Source organism: Rhincodon typus, chromosome 24, assembly GCF_021869965.1.
Source record: "Rhincodon typus isolate 14 chromosome 24, sRhiTyp1.1, whole genome shotgun sequence".
Lineage (NCBI taxonomy): Eukaryota > Metazoa > Chordata > Chondrichthyes > Orectolobiformes > Rhincodontidae > Rhincodon > Rhincodon typus.
In genome coordinates this window covers 45,344,243-45,363,795 of record NC_063355.1, presented here as the reverse complement: position 1 = coordinate 45,363,795, position 19,553 = coordinate 45,344,243, and the positions used below count along the sequence as shown (strand labels likewise).

The 19,553-nt window shown below is 41.2% G+C and overlaps 1 protein-coding gene across 6 annotated transcripts in view; it reads right to left on the bottom strand.

Annotated features, from left to right (window-relative positions):
* LOC109916224 (splicing factor SWAP) overlaps positions 1-19,233 on the bottom strand; it is a 108,323-nt gene extending 89,090 nt beyond the window's left edge. For 4 of the 6 annotated variants that reach the window (XR_007264702.1, XM_048611776.1, XM_048611777.1 and 1 more), the window contains exons 1-5: positions 18,938-19,233; positions 16,509-16,675; positions 15,911-16,042; positions 14,044-14,126; positions 3,526-3,751 (exon numbers count right to left, since the gene is read on the bottom strand). Coding sequence is in view for 5 of the 6 variants with exons in the window: in XM_048611776.1 (XP_048467733.1) it covers positions 3,526-3,751; positions 14,044-14,126; positions 15,911-16,042; positions 16,509-16,675; positions 18,938-19,149 (820 nt within the window). In the remaining variant the exon portion in view is untranslated. Of the gene's footprint in view, positions 1-3,525; positions 3,752-14,043; positions 14,127-15,910; positions 16,043-16,508 lie in introns of all 6 variants that reach the window. The other 2 variants (XM_048611778.1, XM_020515938.2) reach the window with 2 other exon arrangements.
* Positions 19,234-19,553: the final 320 nt, after the last annotated feature.

Genomic DNA, 19,553 nt, shown 5'->3' with positions numbered 1-19,553 from the left:
CAACCATCCCTTTGCTTGCCTCTCCTCTCTATCGCACCATCTCCACGTAAAGGAACTTGAACCCGCACCCAAAGGGGTGAACTGCAATGATACAGAACAGGTACTCATAAGTGGCACTAGAATGGGCAAACAAGTTTATTCAGTCAATAGAGGCACAATGAGAAAAATGGCCTCCTTCTGTGCTGTAACCTTTCTATAGTTCTAACTCTCCCCTCCTTTGTGGATTCACAAAACTATCTAACTATTCTTAAATAATTAATTACTTGATCTCTACTGTTATTTGGGGAAGACATTATACACCGAAAATTCTTTATATCCTTCAATTACTAACAGGATTCAGTTACAAATGTTCACAACGCACCAACCATTGGTAAAAGTATTCTTTTATTTTTATAAATTTAATGCTTCTATTGAATGCTCTTCCACTTCCCTTATAGGTTCCTGACATAACTAATGCAACATTCTCAATGTTGTTGCTATTTTGAAAGACATGTATTTGTATAAACACGGTCATCTCTCCCAGATTTTCCAAATCCCTGTACACAATATACTACATTTTTAAACTGCAGTGTTATGTAGGTAGTTTAAAAAATCTAAATTGTACCTTTTCCACGACTCCAATGTTTCCTGCAATGAGTGTTCAAGAAAGCATCAGCTACTTCACTTGCAGTCTAATCAACCTCTTCTACAGAATTCCATGGATCCTTTTAGTAATATTTCCAAATGCAATCACGCTTTTAGAATGTAACATTTTGGTCTTTGAACCTGCTCCATTGTTCAATAATGGCTGACCTTCTACATCAGCTACACCTTCTAGTGCATATACTTTGATTGCCTGTGTATCCAAATATGTATTAAAATTGGACTTGAAGATATTCAAAGACATGGGGCACAAAATTTGAGAGTATCACATCATCTCTGAGTGAAGAAATTTCTCCTCACCTCAGTCCTAAATGCCAACTCTTCATGGAGATTGAGACTTAATTTCAGTTACTCCAGACAGGGGATAATATTCGCACTCCGCCAACTCTTACAACCCCATTGTAATCAAGATGCGATTTCATCAAAGAAATTGTAGCAATGCTTCTTTGTTCTTAAAAGTCTTTATAATGCATATCCTTTGCTTTCCTAACTGGGTGCAGTACCTGCATGTTAACCTCTTGTAAGTCCTGAACAAGGGCACCTAAACTTTCTTGAAAAACTAACATTTCCACAGTCTTTCTATAGAACACTGCATTTCTAACTCAGTTCTTTGTTCCTCCACATCATAAAGAATTTTGCTATTTAACGTTAGATTTCCATTCTCTATTCTTTTATTCAGACTACACTCTTGCCAGTTTATGGCAATTTAACTGCATTTGCCATACCTTTACCAAATCCTGCCTGCGTCTTGCTGAAACCTTGTTTGCCATACTACTCTACTGAACACAGTCTAAAAGGTCTTAACATCAGTTCAGCGTGCAAATCATGAATAAGTCTGAATAACTAGCAATTTCCAAGAGACTTGTGGCAGACTAATCACGTATCACCAATTCAAAAATAATTTAATCCTATTCCCTCCTTGCTAACCTTCATCTGTTTTTGGTACCACATTAATTTCTCTTACAAAAATCATGCAACACTTTATAATATAGATTTTATAAAATCCAAATACAGAAAATCCATTACATTTCCTTATGTTTTCTAATTTTCTTAATTTGATTAAGCAAGCACAACCTGCCCTTTAGAAATCCTTGCTGCCCACGTTAAATTAGCTTATGACTTTCTAAATATATAGTGCTACCCTTTATGGCCTCTGGCAGTTTTCCCACTGACATGGGGATAACTCAGCTCTGTAACTGCCTGGTTCAGCCTCTTCATTTTTTAAGAATAGGATATGACATTCAGCACCTCAGCTCTTGATAAAATCCACTGTTAGGAAAAAAAATGTGGAACACTATGGACAGTGGCTCTCCATTACACTATTGATCCTCTCTGTCACTTCTTAAATTCATTCACGGGATGTGGACATCACAGGCATGGATAATTTACTGTCAATCTCTTAGGTCCTTAAAAAGTAGTGTTGTCCATGTGAAGTGCTGCTGGAGGGGTGTTCCAGCAAGGAAAGCAAACACAGCTTATCCAGTTTCTCCTCATAATTGAATCTTTCTATCACAGGCAACATGCTGGTGAATCTCCTCTGCACCCTCTCCAGTGCAAATCACGTCCTTCCGATAGTGTGGTGACCACAAACGAACAGGGGCAGGTGATGGCCTAGTGGTATTATCACCTAAGTAATGTCCTGGTGACTTGGGCTCGAATCCCACCAGTGGAATCTGATTTCAATAAAAAATTTGGAATTGAAAGTCTAATAATGACCATGAAACCATTGCTGATTGTCAGGAAAAACCCATCTGGTTTCCTAACATCCTTCAGGGAAAGAAAATTGCTGTCCTTACCTAGCCTGGCCTACATATAACTCCAGACCCAAAGTAATGTGACTGACACTCAACTGGGCAATTAGGGATGGGGCGATGAATGCTGGCCTAGCCAGCGATGCCCACATTCAGTGAATGAATTAAAAAAAGAATATTCCATCTATGATCTAACCAATGTTTAATTTGTAATTTTAAGTTGCAACAAGATTTCCTTGCTCGGTTCATGAAAGCAAGAATCCTGGATACCTCCTTCACCACCCTACCAGCTGTGCTGACATCTTCATGAATTTATGGACTAGTACATGAAGCTCCCTTTGTTTCTCAGAACTCCCTGGAACTCTCCTTCCCTTATTAGACCTCCCAAAATGCCTCACTTATCAGAGTTAAACTTCATTTGCCATTGTTCTGCCCAATAATTAGCTGTTCAATATCACACTGTAGCCAAAGACCATTCTTCGCACTGTGAACAACATCACTAATTTTCATGTCATCTGCAAGCTTACTAATGATACTTTTGACATTCATATCCGGGTTGTTAATGAACATAACAAATAGCAAGGGTCTTACGGTTTCAGCAGCAACTCCTGTTTTACACTACTGATCACAGGTTTCCAATCACAAAAACAACCCTCCATCATCACCCTTTGCCTCCTATTTGCAAACCAATTTTGGATCCAGTTTGCCAACTTTCACTGAATCCCATGCATTCTTTCACCAGCCTTCCATGTGGGACCTTGTCAAAGGCCTTAGTGAAGTCCATCAACTGCACTACCCTCATCAATTACATTTAGTCATCTTTTCAAAAAAACTTAAATTAGTCAGACAGGATGGCCCTCCAACAAATCCATGCTGACTATCTAGCTAAGCTGCATCGTGTACATGTGCACAGCCCCAACTTGGTCACTTACCAATTTCAAGGCTCACTGGATACTTTCAATTTACATACAAAAATGCAATATCAATCCCTCTGCCTGCTTCATCCCCATAAAAATTGGGCTTATTTCTCAAGCAGTAAATCTTGCAAATTCACAGAATGCAAAAGTTATCAAATTGTAGGATCCCATTTGGAATCAGTTGATGAAAAGTGATCAGAAATAGTTCAACTTACTCCTTTTCTCTTCAATTCTTTTTTCTGTCTGAACAACATATTTCCCTTCTTTCATGGTTTTGAGTATGTGCTTGTAGTATGGATTCAGATAGTGATCAAAACGCAGAAAATCAAATTGCGAATTCTGGGCTTGTTTAGCTTTCAGCATGATTTCAAATTGTGTGCCCTGCTTGCAGACAAATTTTGCTGTACGTTCAATGATGGCATGCATTTTGGATGTTGCAGGCTGGAGGAACAAAAAATGTGTACATATCACAAACACTTGCATTCATAAGACAACAGTATTAAAACTAGAAGACATAAATGTAATTTTCGACTATTGGTGTAGACAGAATTCAATTATAATCCTGAATATGTCTGTTAGTTGGATCAATACTCTGAATTCAATCTCAGGAACCAATCATTATGTATGCATACGCATTTGTGACTAACATATTTTAATCAATGCAATGGAATCTAAAAATACTGGTAGGTTAATTTGGAAAACATTTTCTGATGATTATATAACCATAATTAGGTCAAACAAATTCCAAGGAAATTTGTTTTTCATCATGAAACATTATTTTCTAGTAGATGTGCAAGTTTGTTTTTATTGCATCTGTGTTCAAATACACAAATTGGCAGTTTTGCTCGTTATTTCTTCCTCCTGTAACAAATCAAACAAAAGCTGAAAATTGGTGATATCCCACTATAATTTAACCTGAATGTTTTGCCATAAGCTATTCGATGGATATACTATCCTTATGTAAAATCCATTACATGCAATGTACAAAAGCAACACACTAATACAGTTCTGACACGTTCACCGTATTTCTGTCAGGAACCTTTCAAGGATGCCACAGCTCTGAATTGAAATGGGTTCATTGTCACATGCACTCACAGGAGTACAGTTAAAAAGTTTACAAATGGCCATTTACAGCACCATCTCAGGTACAAAGGTACCTAGGTACAGAATCTTAGGTACAAAGCAGAAAAATAGGGAAAACAAAGTTAATAAGTTAAACAATTCAGTCCTTCTTACTAAAAGGTGGAAAAACAAAGAAACACAGCTAACAGTTCAACACCACAGTCCATTAGCGCCTGGCCACGCAGGACCCGCACTCCTCACAAGGGTCAACCTTGACCGTGCTGCGGGCTGCCTGCTCTCACTGCCTTGCAGCCTGTTCCTGTTACTGCCATGGGAAACTTACTCCCACTGTCACCACCAGCTGCCTTAGGCTCTATTAAAGTGTTCAAGCTTTTTCTCATAATGCCTCAACTCAGTTACTTACAGCTCACTAGGATAAAAGCACAAGGAAGAGCAAACTACTGCCAAGCTTAAAGTTTAAAACTATTCACGTGACTTTTCCAGAGCCATAGGTAACAATATTAGAACATAAGAACCAGGAGCAGGAGTAGGCCATCTGGCCCTTCGAACCCACTCTGCCATTGAACCAGATCATGGTTGATCTTTTCATGGCCTCAGTTCCACTTACTCACCCTCTCACCATAACCCTTAATTCCTTTACTGTTCAAAAAATTATCTATCTGGGCTATAAGAACATTCAATGAGGAAGTCTCAACTACTTCACTGGACAGGGAATCTTACAGATTCACAGCCCTTTGGGTGAATAAGTTCCTCCTCAACTCAGTTGTTAAATCTGCTCCCCCTAATTTTGAGGCTATGCCCCCTAGTTCTAGTTTCACCCGCCAGTGGAAACATCCTCCCTGCTTCTATCTTATCTCTTCCCTTCATCATTTTATATGCTTCTACAAGTTCTCCCCTCATTATAGAGTCACAGGTTCATACAGCACGGAAACAGGCCATGCCAAACTTAATGCCAAACTAAACTAGCCCCACCTGCCTGCTCCAGGCCTATATTTCCCAAAACCTTTCCTATTCATATATTCATCCAAATGCCTTTCAAATGTTGTAATTGTACCCACATCCACTACTTCATCAGGAAGTTCACTCTACACGTGAACCACCCCATGTAAAAAATTTGCCTCTCATGCCCTTTAAATCTCTCTCCTCTCACCTTAAAAATGTGCCCCATAATCTTGAAATTCCCCAACTTAGAGAAAAAACAACTACCATCATTCCATCTCTCTCTCTCTCATTATTTTATAAACTTCTATCAGGTCACCTCTTAACCTCCTACGCTCCAGTAAAAATACTCCCTGCATATCCAGCCTTTCCTTATAACTCAAACTTTCCATACCCAGCAACATCCTAGGAAATCTCTTCTGAACTCTCTCCAGCTTGATAATATCTTTCCTATAAGTGGGTGACCGGAATGGACACAGTATTCCAGAAGAGGCCTCACCAATGTCCTATATAACCTCAATATAACGCCCCAACTCCAATAAAAACCAAAAGAACTGTGGATGCTGTAAATCAGGAACAAAAACAAAGTTGCTGGAAAAGCTCAGCAGGTCTGGCAGCATCTGTGGAGGAGAAAACAGAGTTAACGTTTCGGGTCCGGTGACCCTCAGAACTGGTGGTGGCTGGGAAAACGTCAGTTTATATGCAGAAAATAGGCAGGTGGGTGGGGTAGGGAGTAAACGATAGGATAGAGCCCAAAGAGAAAGAAAGACAGTTGGACAGACAAAGGAGTTGCTAACAATCAGCCTGGGAGGGTAAATAGTTGTTAATGGGGACTGTTAGTGACCAACAACAGGGGGTGTGTAGTGGCAGGCTATGTGGTAACAAGGCCTGGTGTGTGGGGTGGGGGGATGGGACATGGGAGAGTTTAGGCCCTAAAATTATTGAACTCAATATTGAGTCTGGAGGGCTGTAGGGTCCCCAAGCGGAAAATGAGGTGTTGTTCCTCCAGCTTGCGCTGGGCTTCACTGGAACACTGTAGCAAGTCGGAGACAGAGATGTTGGCCAGGGAGCAAGGTGGTGCACCGAAGTGGCAGGCAACAGGTAGTCCAGGGTCTATTTTGCAAGCAGAACGTAGATGTTCTGCGAAGCCGTCGCCAAGCCTACGCTTCGTTTCCCCAATGTAGAGGCGACCACATTGTGAGCAGCGGGGGTATCCATTATAAACCCACCGACTCCTACAGCTACCTGGACTATACATCCTCACACCCCACTTCCTGTAAAGACTCCATGCCATTCTCTCAGTTCCTCCGTCTCCGTCGCATATGTTCAGATGAGGCCAACTTCGAAAAGGGAGCCTCCAAAATGTCCACATTCTTCCTCAACCGAGAATTCCCCAGCTCCGTTGTCGACAGGGCCCCCAATCGGGTCCAACCCATCTCCCGTACTTCTGCCCTCACCCCTTCTCTTCCCTCCCGCAACAGCGATAGGGTTCCCCTTATCCTCACCTACCATCCCACCAGCATCCACATCCAGAAGATCATCTGACGCCATTTTTGCCACCTCCAGCAAGATGCCACCACCAGACACATATTCCCCTCCCCTCCCTTGTCCGCCTTCCGCAGGGACCATTCCTTCTGGGATACCCTGGTCCATACTTCCTTCACCCCCAACACCTCCCCACAGCCCTACGGCACCTTCCCCTGTAACCGGCGAAGTGCAACACCTGCCCATTTACCTCCTACCTCCTCAGTATCCAAGGGCCCAAAAATACCTTCCAGGTGAAGCAACACTTCACCTACATTTCCAAGAATCTAGTCTACTGCATTCGCTGCTCACAATGTGGTCTCATCTACATTGGGGAAACGAAGCATAGGCTTGACAACCGCTTCGCAGAACATCTACGTTCTGCTCGCAAAATAGACCCTGGACTACCTGTTGCCTGCCACTTCGGTGCACCACCTTGCTCCCTGGCCAACATCTCTGTCTCCGGCTTGCTACAGTGTTCCAGTGAAGCCCAGCGCAAGCTGGAGGAACAACACCTCATTTTCCGCTTGGGGACCCTACAGCCCTCCAGACTCAATATTGAGTTCAATAATTTTAGGGCCTAAACTCTCCCATGTCCCATCCCCCCACCCCACACACCAGGCCTTGTTACTACATAGCCTGCCACTACACACCCCCTGTTGTTAGTCACTAACAGTCCCCATTAACAACTATTCACCCTCCCAGCCTGATCATTAGCGTCTCCTTTGTCTGTCCAACTGTCTTTCTCTCTCTTTGGGCTCTATCCTATCGTTTACTCCCTACCCCACCCACCTGCCTATTTTCTGCATATAAACTGACGTTTTCCCAGCCACCATCAGTTGTGAGGAAGGGTCACCGGACCCGAAACGTTAACTCTGTTTTCTCCTCCACAGATGCTGCCAGACCTGCTGAGCTTTTCCAGCAACTTTGTTTTTGCCCCAACTCCTATACTTGAAGGACTGAGCAATGAAGGCAAGCATGCCAAATGCTTTTTTGCCCATCCTGTCTAAATGTGACACAAACTTTAAAGAATTATGTACCTGTACCCCTAGGTCCCTTTGTTCTACAACACTACCCAAGCCCTACCATTAATTGTATAACCCCTATCCTTACTTGCTGTACCAAAATGCAATATCTTACATTTATCCAGACTGAATTCCATCTGCCATTGTTCAGCCCATTGATGCATTTGATCAAGATTCCTTCCTCGTCTTAGAAAGCCTTCTTCACTGTCTACAATGTAACCAATTTTGGTGTCATCCCCAAACTTACTGAACAAGCCTTCTTTATTCTCATCCAAATCATTTATATAAATGACAAACAAGAGAGGACCCAGAACCGATCCCTGTGGAACACCACTGGTCACAGGCCTCAAGTGCAAAAAGCAACCCTCCCACCATTATTTTGTCTCCTGCCGTTAAGCCAATTCTGTATCCAATTGGCAAGCTCACCCCGAATCCCATGTGACCTAATTTTACTAATTAGTCTACCATGCGGAACCTTGTCAAAGGCTTTACTTAAATCCAAATAAACAATGTCTACTGCTCTGCCATCATTAATCTTTTCGGTAATTGCCTCAAAAAAACCCAATCTAGTTTGTGAGACACAATTTTCCTCATACAAAACCAAACTGACTATCCTTAAACAATTTGTGTCTCTCTAAATGTCCATTAATTTTACCTTTTATAATCACCTCAAACAATTTACCCACAGGTCTGTAATTCCCCGATTTCTCCTCACCACCTTTCTTAAACAAAAGTGCAACATTAACCATCCTCCAGTCATCAGGCACCTCAACCGTAGTTATAGATGATGCAAATATTTCTGCAAGGGGTCTCATAATTTCCTCCCTTACTTCCCACAACATTCTGGGATACTTCAGATCAGGTCCCAGAGATTTATCTACCTTTATATTCTCTAAGACCTCCCAAACTTCCTCTTCTGTAATGTGGACTGCTTTTAAAACATCAAAATTTATTTCTCTGCATTCCCGAGACTCCGTTTCTTTCTGCACAGTAAAAACTGACGCGAAATAGTCATTTTGTATCTCTCCCATCTCCTGGGGTTCAACACAAAGACAACCTCCTTGATCTATAAGAGGCCCAACCCTCTCTCTAGTTACCCTCTTGCTCTTAATGTATTTGTAGAATCTCTTTGGATTATCCTTAACCTTATCTGCCAATGCTATCTCATATCCCCTCCTTGCCTTCCTGCTTTCTCTTATTCAATATAAAGATTGTAAGGGCATACTTAAGAGATTCAATTAAACTAATTTGTCTATATTTAAATAAAATTCTCTTTTACGCTTGACTAGAACCTCAATATTTTTATTCAGCCATTGCTCCTTAATTTTACCAGCCTTACTCTTCACTCTAACAGGAACAAAATGCCTCTGAACTCTCGTCATCACATTCCTCAACATCTCCCAACTGTCAGACATCCTTTTACCTGCGAATAGTCTACTCCAATCAACTTTTGAAAGTTCTTGTCTCATACCATTAAAATTTGCCTTACTCCAATTAAAAACTTTAACTTTTATGCAAGGCTTATCCTTTTCCATAACCATTCTGAAACTAATAGATTATGATTGCTAGACCCAAAGTGTTCCCCCACTTTTACTTCAGTCACCTGCCCTGCCTTATTGCGCACAAGAAGGTCTAGTTTTTCGCCTTCTAACGTTTTGGAGTAGATTTGTAGCTCAGGTTGTGGGTGTTGAGGTTGGTTGGCTCGCCGAGCTGGTTTCTTGTTTTGCAGACGTTTCGTTACCATGCTGGGTAACATCCTCAGTGCAGCCTCCGATGAAGCGTCGATGTGTTTTCCCGCCTGGTTTTTAAACTCTGGGGTCCATTGAGGTGGCTAGGCAGCATTTATTGCCCATCCCTAATCACCCAGAGGGCAGTTCAGAATCAACCACATTGCCCTGGGTCTGGAGTCACATGTAGGCCAGACCAGGTAAGGAGAGCAGTTTCCTTCCCTAAAGAACATTACTGAACCAGATGGATATTTTTCTGACAATTGATAATGAATTTATGGTCATCATTAGATTGTTAACTCCAGATACTTATTCAATTCAAATTCCACCACTGCCGTGGCGCCATTCAAACCCTGGTCCCCAGAACATATCTAGGTCTCTGGATTGACAGTCCAGCAATAATACTACTAGGCCACTGCCTTCCCATATTCCGAGTAATAATCCAGAGATCATAACCCTTGAGGATTTGTTCCTTAACTTCGTTCCTAGTGCTTGATAATCCCCAAACACATCCTCCTTCCTAGCCTTGCCTATGCTGTTTGTCCCAACATGGACCATAACAACTGGATCCTCCCCCTCCCGCTCCAATATCCTTTCAAGCCAGTCAAAGATATCCCTCACCCTGGCACCGGGCAGGCAACACACCATGCGGGACTCCCAATCCTCCTTACAAAGGATGCTATCATTCTCCTTAAATATAGAGTCCCCTACAACTACCATTTGTCTTTTTGCTCCCCCCTCTTGAATGGCCTCCTATTCCAAGGTCCAGTGGGCAGTTGGTCCATCATCCCTATAGCCCTTTTCCTCATCCTCACAGGTAGCAAGTACCTCATACCTGTTGGACAAGGTCAAGAGCTGAAGGTCCTCCGTTCCTGGGAATTCAGGATTCCCCCTACCTGCCTCACTTGCAATCATACCCTGTTGTCCCTGATCACTGACTGAATTTGAACTACTTAATCTACCAGGTATGACTGCCTCCTGAAACAAAACGTCCAGGTACTTCTCCCAATTCTGGATGTGCCGCAGTGTTTGAAGCCCTGATTCCAGCTCACCAACTCCAAGTCGAAATTCCTCGAGCAACCAACACTTGCTACAGACGTGGTTACTGCAACTCGCAATGGGAACTGGAAGGTCTCACATCGTACAGCTATAGCACATTACCTGCCCAACCATCTCTACTTAGTTAATTACATTAAGTTATATAAATTTAAGAGTTAATTAATTTACTAATACTTTTTTGCTGTGTTCTTTTTCAAATTTAGTGTAGATTTCCTACCAGCTAATCAGGTCACAGGCTCCCTGCGACTTCACTCCAGTTTTGTTCACAGCTACAACGTGCCCCAAGCTCAGTTAGTTTTATACCCACTCTGTGCTGCTGCTGCTCTGCCCTCTGACTGCTCCGTCCAGACTAGCAGGGAGTTATTCAGTCCACCTTGTCTGTGCCAGCTCTTTGCTAGAAGAATTGAAAATTAATTCCACTGTCTCAGTCTTCTCCAATAACTATATATCTTCATTTCCACTTGTTATCTATCTTGCCCTTAAAAGGCATAAACATAGACACTAGACTTGAGGAAGAGGTACCAAGGAACAGGTAAGAGCAGACCAGACTGATATTTAATGGTGTGCTACCAAGATGCCTTAAGCAAAATGAAAGCCCATTTTCAAAGAGGAAGAGCTCCAGTAGCTGGTGTTGTACAAGGGGTGTTGTACAAGGGAAAATGCTTGTGATTGTCAGAAAATGGACATCACAGGTCAAAAGAATCACTGCAGGAATTCCTCAGAGAGGAATCCTCAGTCACTTCATCACTGGCCTGTCAGTCAGTCAGTCACAAGGTTAGAAATGAGGTGTTTTTTTTTGAAAAAAAACTTAAATTTGCATGTCCCCTCACACAAGGACCATTCTGCTCTACATTTTATCATTTCAACTACAGTTTGTGAGCTGTTGGCACAAGCCCAATTATGAAACTGTTATCTGAACACAACTGCTTCAACAATGAGGTTGCCAATGCCTGATAGTGTCCAAGCGCCAAGTAATAACCAACCAAAAGGAGGGAAAATTTATCACTTTCATTGTCCTTCAGCAGCACCAAACAAAAAACTTAACAACATCTAGCAAATCACCATCAACGAGCAGCTTAACTGCTACATCTATAAGGCAGTTAAAAAAGACAGATGGTACTACAACCACACGTTGACTGCCACATCACACGTCATCCCATTTTAGGCTTAGTAGCATCCCTAGATCAATTTTATAGCATTTTGTACCAATGACCACCGTTACAAAGGCTGTAACAGTTTGGGATGACTAGCACTACAACAGCAATAAAAGTATATTAATCCATTATGCCCAAAAATACCAATTTTTTTTCCCAAGTGCCTCAACCACCCTATGGCAAAGCATGCCAAGTACCAACAATCATCTACATTGGGAAACCAGGGCACACAGAACAAAACAAGAAACTTATACAGACTGGAATATGTCCTTTGCAAAGACCAACATAGACTGCTGGGTCAAATGGCCTATTCCTGTGTTGTAAATTCTAAACAAAAAACTCTCCAAGATCTCATTCCCTCCAACGTTTCAATGTACTTACTGAAATGTGAGACAGATCTTGAACAATGTCCTGCAAATAACTACTGAACTTGTAAAATTTTAAATTTAGAAAGCTTGCCTGGTGTTAAACTGGTAACTTCAGTCAAATTGAACGTGGTTTTCAAATTATAGAGTCATACAGCATAGAAACAGACCCTTTGGCCCAACTCATCTATGTTGACCAGATATCCTAAATTAATCTAGTCCCATTTGCCAGCATCTGGCCCATATCCCAGAAAGTTGACATTTTAATTCCATTGACTGATCACTTTAAACATATGTGCTGCATAAAACGTAACATTGACAATCACTTATGAAAAAAAAAATCAACATTTATACTTTTCATCAGCTTAACCACTACGTATGCCAATTCTAAGAACAGGGAATAAACTCTAGCTAATTTCAAAACATCAAACGGAAGAGTTATCTTAAAATGTGCCTTTTTTAAGAAAATTTTCACAACACCAGCTACTGAATAATTAAAAGTGATGCTAATTCTATACATTCAGGTCAAATCAGATTTTACCTTTCAGTCAAAACCAGTTTCCAATAAAGTGCAACATGCCTGAAGAACAGAAATCTCAACATCAGAGACGTACCACATTTTCAAATGCCTTAACAGTACAGAGGATAATGAACCATCTCGGATGATAATGAGTTGCATGATGATGAAACTGATCATATAACTCATTACATCCCAGCAATCAGGACAGGTCTTATGGCGCAGTGCTAGTGACCCTACGCTGAGCGAGAAGGTCTGGGCTCAAGTCACACCTGCCTCGGACTGTGTTATACATAACCCATCTAAACAGGTTGATTTCTATTTCGTATTAGAAATAATAAGGTTTCTAACATGGAAAAGAAAGGATGATCATAAACGTAAGCTATTAGAAGCAGCAGACCTGGAAATTTCTACCCCGGAAAAAGTATGCAACACAATCCAACAACTTTAAGTAAATTATCTGCCAATAAATACCTATTTTGATAGGGTGGTTAGCCTATACATACAAACATGGAGGCAATTCAGTCCTTCCAACTTGTTCCATGATTCCTAACATCACGGCTGATCTTCCTTATCTTCATGCTTTAAAGCCACAATGAATTACAGTTCATGCTATATCCAAGTTTCTTCAATGAGAACTTAGACTTGGCAATCCGAAGCCTGTTTGATCAATATCTTTATTAGGAAATTATGCCAAGTGAGGCATCACGTCAACTTTCAAGACTAAATCACATGTTTTGAATTGATCATATGAAATATCTAGCTATAAAATGCATTGGACAAACAAAAATTCTTGAGTGGCTCTTATGTCTATCAATTTAGCAACACTGACCAAGAAGTGAACGCAAAGGACTTTATCTAGATGCTATGACTTACTTGAATAATGGTGAAATCCACAATGCAGTCCCTGTTTTCCCATTATCAGAACTATGCTGCAGACCACAAAACAATATTTCAGAACATACTGTTCCACTGGGAACTTTTTTTTAAACTGGGAAACTCGTCTATTATTGAATCCACTTATCTGCAGTTACTGTGTGACTGTCAATTAACATTGAGATTTTCTGTAAAACTCAAGAATACAGTTCAGAAAGACTGGCTGAACTATGAAGTAAAACATATTTCCAATAGAACTCAGTTTCCCCTGAACGATACAAAAACTTCAGACAAGATACACCAATAAATGCAACAATCTCAAAATCCAATTCAGTCGATGACAATGTGGTTTCTTTGATCTGGAATCTGCAAATATAACGTTTCTTGTGATAATGAATTTCACTTTCTCACTCCAACAAAGTACATTCTTAAGGAAACAATCGCAAGGAATACAAGATACTTACAACTTCTACGTCAGAGGGGACAAGTAGCCCAGGAGGAGCAGTGTATGGTTCCTCATTCTCTTCAGCATTATCATCGCTCTCAACTACGATGCAAAAGACAAAAAGAGAACATTATTAATGCAAAGTAACATACAATTATATGATGATATAGTATATAAAAGCAAAATATTACAAATGCTGAAAATCTGAAATAAAATCAGAAAGTAATGGAGAAACACAGCTTGTATGGCACCATCTGTAGAGAACGAAAAAGATTAACATTTCGAATTCAGTACAGGAGTCTTCTAGCTGAAAGGATCTAGAAAAGGATGGTTTTTACGTTGTTAGTAGAGGGGGATGAGAAGTAATTGGAACAGATTGTGAGGATGCTCAAAGTAAACTACATAAAAAAGTTATATATTAAATGTGATACAGTGTGCACTCAAGCAAAAATCATCTCTCACTGAATACCTGAATTTAATTCAGTTAAGGTTCGAAAATCTCTCTCGACCTGACTATTTTATGCATGTGGAGCATACAGTTACCACACCAGCTGTAATCCATAGTCTGTGAGGCAGTTAATGAACATGTCCATTTATTCATCTGCAATTTAATGTTTTAATGAAGATCTGTAGCTTGGTTTGTGGTTGGTTCGCCGAGCTGACTGGTTTCTGTGCAAACGTTTAGTCTCCCTTCTAGGTGACATCTTCAGTGCTGTCTATCAGCCGCTGAAGCGCTGTTGTTCTGTCCCGCCCTGAATTTATATAGTCCGGTACATCGTGGTGGGTAGTCTTGCTTCCAGTTTTGCACCGCTGTGGTATGTAGATGGAGTCTATTTCAACATGTTTGTTTATCGCACTGGTGGTTGAAAACCAACCCTCCAGGAATTCTCATGCTTGTCTTTGTTTTGCTTGTCACAGTTAAACTGATGCCCTGCTATGTCGGAGTGTATTGAAACAAGGGATAGTTGGTCATGCTGTTTTGCTGCCAGTTGGTGTTCATGTATCCTGGTGGCGAGTTTCCTGCCTGTCTATCCAAGTAGGGTTTCTTGCAGCTGCTGCATGGTATTCTGTATATCACATTCGTCCTGATCATTGTGGGTATGGGGTCTTTCGTCTTTGAGAATAATCTGTTTTAAACCAACAGCTACACTTCACCAGTTACTCTCAAAGACGAAAGACCCCATACCCACAATGAGCAGGACGAATGTGATATACAAAATACCACGCAGCAACTGCGAGAAACACTTCATAGGACAGACGGGCAGGAAACTCGCCACCAGGACGTTCCATGATCATCATGGATATCACCTTAACAACTGACTTCCTCTATCTTCACCAATTAAACTTCAACCCATTTTTGATCGACTAAACCAGCAATTTAATCATTCTTGTTACCAGAAGTGCAAATTTATTATAGAAAATCTTTGGAAACAATCAACTTACCAAAATCACAGATCAAAGGCAGTGTATAGCAAGAGTCAACACTCAAAACACTCATATGGGTACACTAGTACTCAGCTGCAATTATTGATAAACTGAGATATCCACAATAGTTTGCCAAATAAATCTTAAATGGACAAATATCAGATCTATATTTGTATTTGAAATGAACAGCAAAAAGCACTTCAAAAACAGTTGCAGATTAGAAAGGTTTCACAACCAATTTTTCTGGAAATATAGAAAATAGGAGGAGTAGGCCCTTTGGCCCTTCAACTCTGCACCGCCATTCATTATGATCACAACAGATCATCCAACTCAATAGCCTGGTCCTGTTTTATCCCCATATCCTTTGATCTATTTAGCCTAAAGTTCTATTTCCAACTGAATACACTGCCTCTAGAAAACATTAATTACCTTGACAAAATGAAAAACAATTTGATATTTACCATCTGTTTTACCCAGTTCCTCTTCTTCTGTTGGTTGCGATGGATCATAATAATCACTGTTATATGCAAACCCAACTGCATTATACATGCCATCCTCGGCTAAAGCCTCGTTCAGACGTCTATATTCTTCCTCTTAAAAGGCAGAGGTTTGAGAAGGGAAAAATGCATTAGACTTAAAGAAGCAAATGTGAATTTAAAATGTACGTAAAGCTAAGAAGTTAAAATCTGACTTTTATAGCAGCAGTACAGAACAAATCAAGGATAAGATTTAAAATACAATTTTTAACTTAAACAAGAACTATGGAAAAGTCTCAAAACATAATCAGCAGAGAATGAGCTTTCCCAGTGAAGAGAAAGACAAAACAGAATTCATAGTTTCCATGCTGCCCTAAGTTGCGAACAATTCTCTTTCGCAGGCTAATTTAACTACTCCTGAGATCCTTTTTGACAAGGAAGGATGCCTTTTCCAATCCCCAGGATACTGTCAAATAAGGAATATCAAAAAAATGAGTGCATGGTCAAATTACAGGAGATTGTAATTATTTGCAGAAATTCACATGAATTTGGCTGAAAGGTAAAGTTGTTTTGCAAATAGTACCTTGCCTTGCCTCCTCCTCAAGCAAGTCCGTATGCAAGGCTAAATACCTCTCTTCATCGCAAAGAGCGTCTATCCTCGCCTCCTCTTCCGATAGCTGATAATCTCTGTTCCAAGTGTACTCAGCATCACATTCTGAGAGGTCGTGTAAGTGACCCCGACAATCATACCTGCAAGATGAAGATACTGGTCAATACAATTAAAAACAACTCTACTGAGCAGATCACATACTTACCAAACTAGGCAACCTGAAAGTGATATTTAAAGAAACAATCACAATAACATTACAAATGATATAAAAATATGAAAATGAAAAATCTTACTATATTACATAATTTAAATTTAAACAATGACTGTCTTTAAAAGATGGTATAAAGTACATTCAGAAAAATTAATCCTGTTCCTCACCACAATATTGAACGGACAACAGAATATAAACGAACACCCGGCTTGCCAAGTACTGACACTGTTTTAAAAAAGAATCTTACCGTGCATGTTTCAGTCAATCACTCGCACTGCTATCTGTCAAAGACACTCTTGCTTGACAACATTTCATCTGCAAAAGCAGTTTTAAACAGGCGCACAAACCGAGGACATAAATACCTATCAGCAAGAACCAAATGGGCCGTAAATGTCCTCGCTTCACCATGCTCTGCGTTTTCCTGGAGGAGGAGGTGGAGGAGAGTGAAAGCTCTTCGTCAACTGGAGGCCCGTCGCTTTGTGGCAAAATCATGACTAGGACTGTTTTTTTTCCTAGCCATTTTACTACCTGGCAAATTCACTGGGGAAAGAAGCTCTGGATTACGTGACAGAGAGAGACATTTATATATTTATATAAAAATTAACAGAAATTGCATAGGATATTCAGTACAGAGACCGGCCAATCAGCCCACTTACATAAATATATGAAAAACTAAAAGGAGCGAGGAAAGGTTATGGAGAATAAAATAGAGAGACTGCATGCAGCTTACATCTAACAGATAACGGGCCCCAAATCCTAGAGATTTAAAAAGTAAAGACTTACACTTGTATATACAGGATATACGAAAGCATTTTTATTGCCGATGAAGTACTTTTCAACTCATTTTTGTTGCAATTTTAAAAACTGTAGTGACCAATTTTTGAACACCAAGATCCCATAGGCATCTTTCTTGAAGATGTTCACTGAAGGATGAATATTGGGCAGGGCATTGGGAACACCTGTGCTTTGACACAGTGGCCACGGTATCTTCCACATACACTTGAGTGGGAAGATGGGGCCTTTTTTTTAAGCATCTCAATCAAAAAACCGCTCCCCCACCCACCCCGGTACTACACTGGGACCGTCAGCTTTGTTTGTTTCCAATATATGGGAGTGACACACTAACCCAAACTACCAACTCAATGGGAGTGTGACCACTTGGCCACAAATAAAACACCCTACTCACCCTCCCTAAGAAAAAAGTGATGTATTTTAAGTTGATGATATGCTCATAATGATCTGGCTGACCAATGTTCAAATTGAGCCATGCTGCTGTTCTATCCATGCTGACTGGCGTGCTGAGCAGACCTCAGAGATCCACACGGTGGAAAAATTAATTAGAGGAAATGTCACGGCTGACATGAAATAAGCTCAAATAAAAGCAAAACACTACGTGTGCTGGAGATCTGAAAACAGAAAGCACTGGAGAAACTTGGCAGGTCTGGTGTTATCTGTAGAGACAGAACCAAGAGTTAGTGTCTCAGGGCTGTCCTTCAGTGACACGACTGTTCTGAAGGGTCAGTGGATTCAGTCCTTGGCCAACCTATTGGACTCGAGACGTCAGCACCGTCAGAGGTGCCAAGTTTCTCCAGCCTTTTCTGTCTCCACAACTTGACAGAGTTCAGAAACAAGAGCAGAAATTACTGGAGAAACTCAGGTCTGGCAGCATCTGCACAGTCAGAAAAATAGAGCTAAAGTTTCAAGTCCAGCGACCAGAGTCCAGATCTGACGAAGGGTCATCAGATTCAAAACACTAACTCTGCTTTCTCTCCACAGATGCTGCCAGACCTGCTGAGCTCTTCCAGCAATTTCTGTTTTCATGACTTTATGTAGCTCAGAAACAAAAAGCATAAAGTGCTGGAGGAACTCGGCAGGCCTGGCTGCATCTATAGAGAGAGAGAGAGAGAGAAACAAGAGTTAACCTCGAGTCCAGATATTTACAAGGGTCATCTGATTCAAAACGATAGATGTTTTTCTCTCTCTCTCCATTGATGTTGCAGAACCTGCTGAGTCGCTCCAACAATGTGTGCTTCTTCCAGATTTCCAGCATTCGCAGTAGTTTAATTTAGAATCAGAGAGAAGTGTTTTCTTTTAAAAAATCACCCCCTCTCCCCACCCCGTCAGGGAGGAGGAAGGTGGTTAGAGGGCAGGCAGGCTGGTAGAGAGAGTGAGTGTGAGTGGGTTAACCGACCTATCGATGAGGAGGGCCGGGTCTCCCATCCAGGGGATGAGGTGCTTGCCTTGCTCGTGGTACTGGGCCTTATCGTCCTCCCGGAACAGTTTACAGGCGTAACCGAAAACCAGCAGCTCCACCACCTTCTTCTTCTCGTCCTCTTTCTTCTTCTTCTGCTGCTGCTGCTTCTTGCGGTGGTTGGGGAAGGTGTAGGCCCGAGCCTGGGCCATGGTTACTCTCCCTGTGTGTGTGTGTGTGTGCGTCTCCTTCTCCCTCCGCACCGCCACAAAATGGCGGCCGTCAGCCAGGGCAGGCAGCCTCCACCCCAACCCGCACATTCACCACAACACACCCTCACCACAACAAAATAAAAAAACACACACGCCCCCCACAAAGCCGAAACATACTCAGACAGCTGGACAGGCCACCCACAATTCCGTGGACTTTTAAATTTTATTTTTTTGCCTTTCAACATACTGGGTATGGTGTGTATCGAATGTGCGGATTGCAGCACCACTCGGGAACAGTACATTCCTGCAGCTGCTGCCAAACCGAGATAAAGGTGGAACACAGTTCATGTTTAAATAAAACAGTAAATGTGGAACACAGCCCATGTTTAAATTAGACAGTAAAT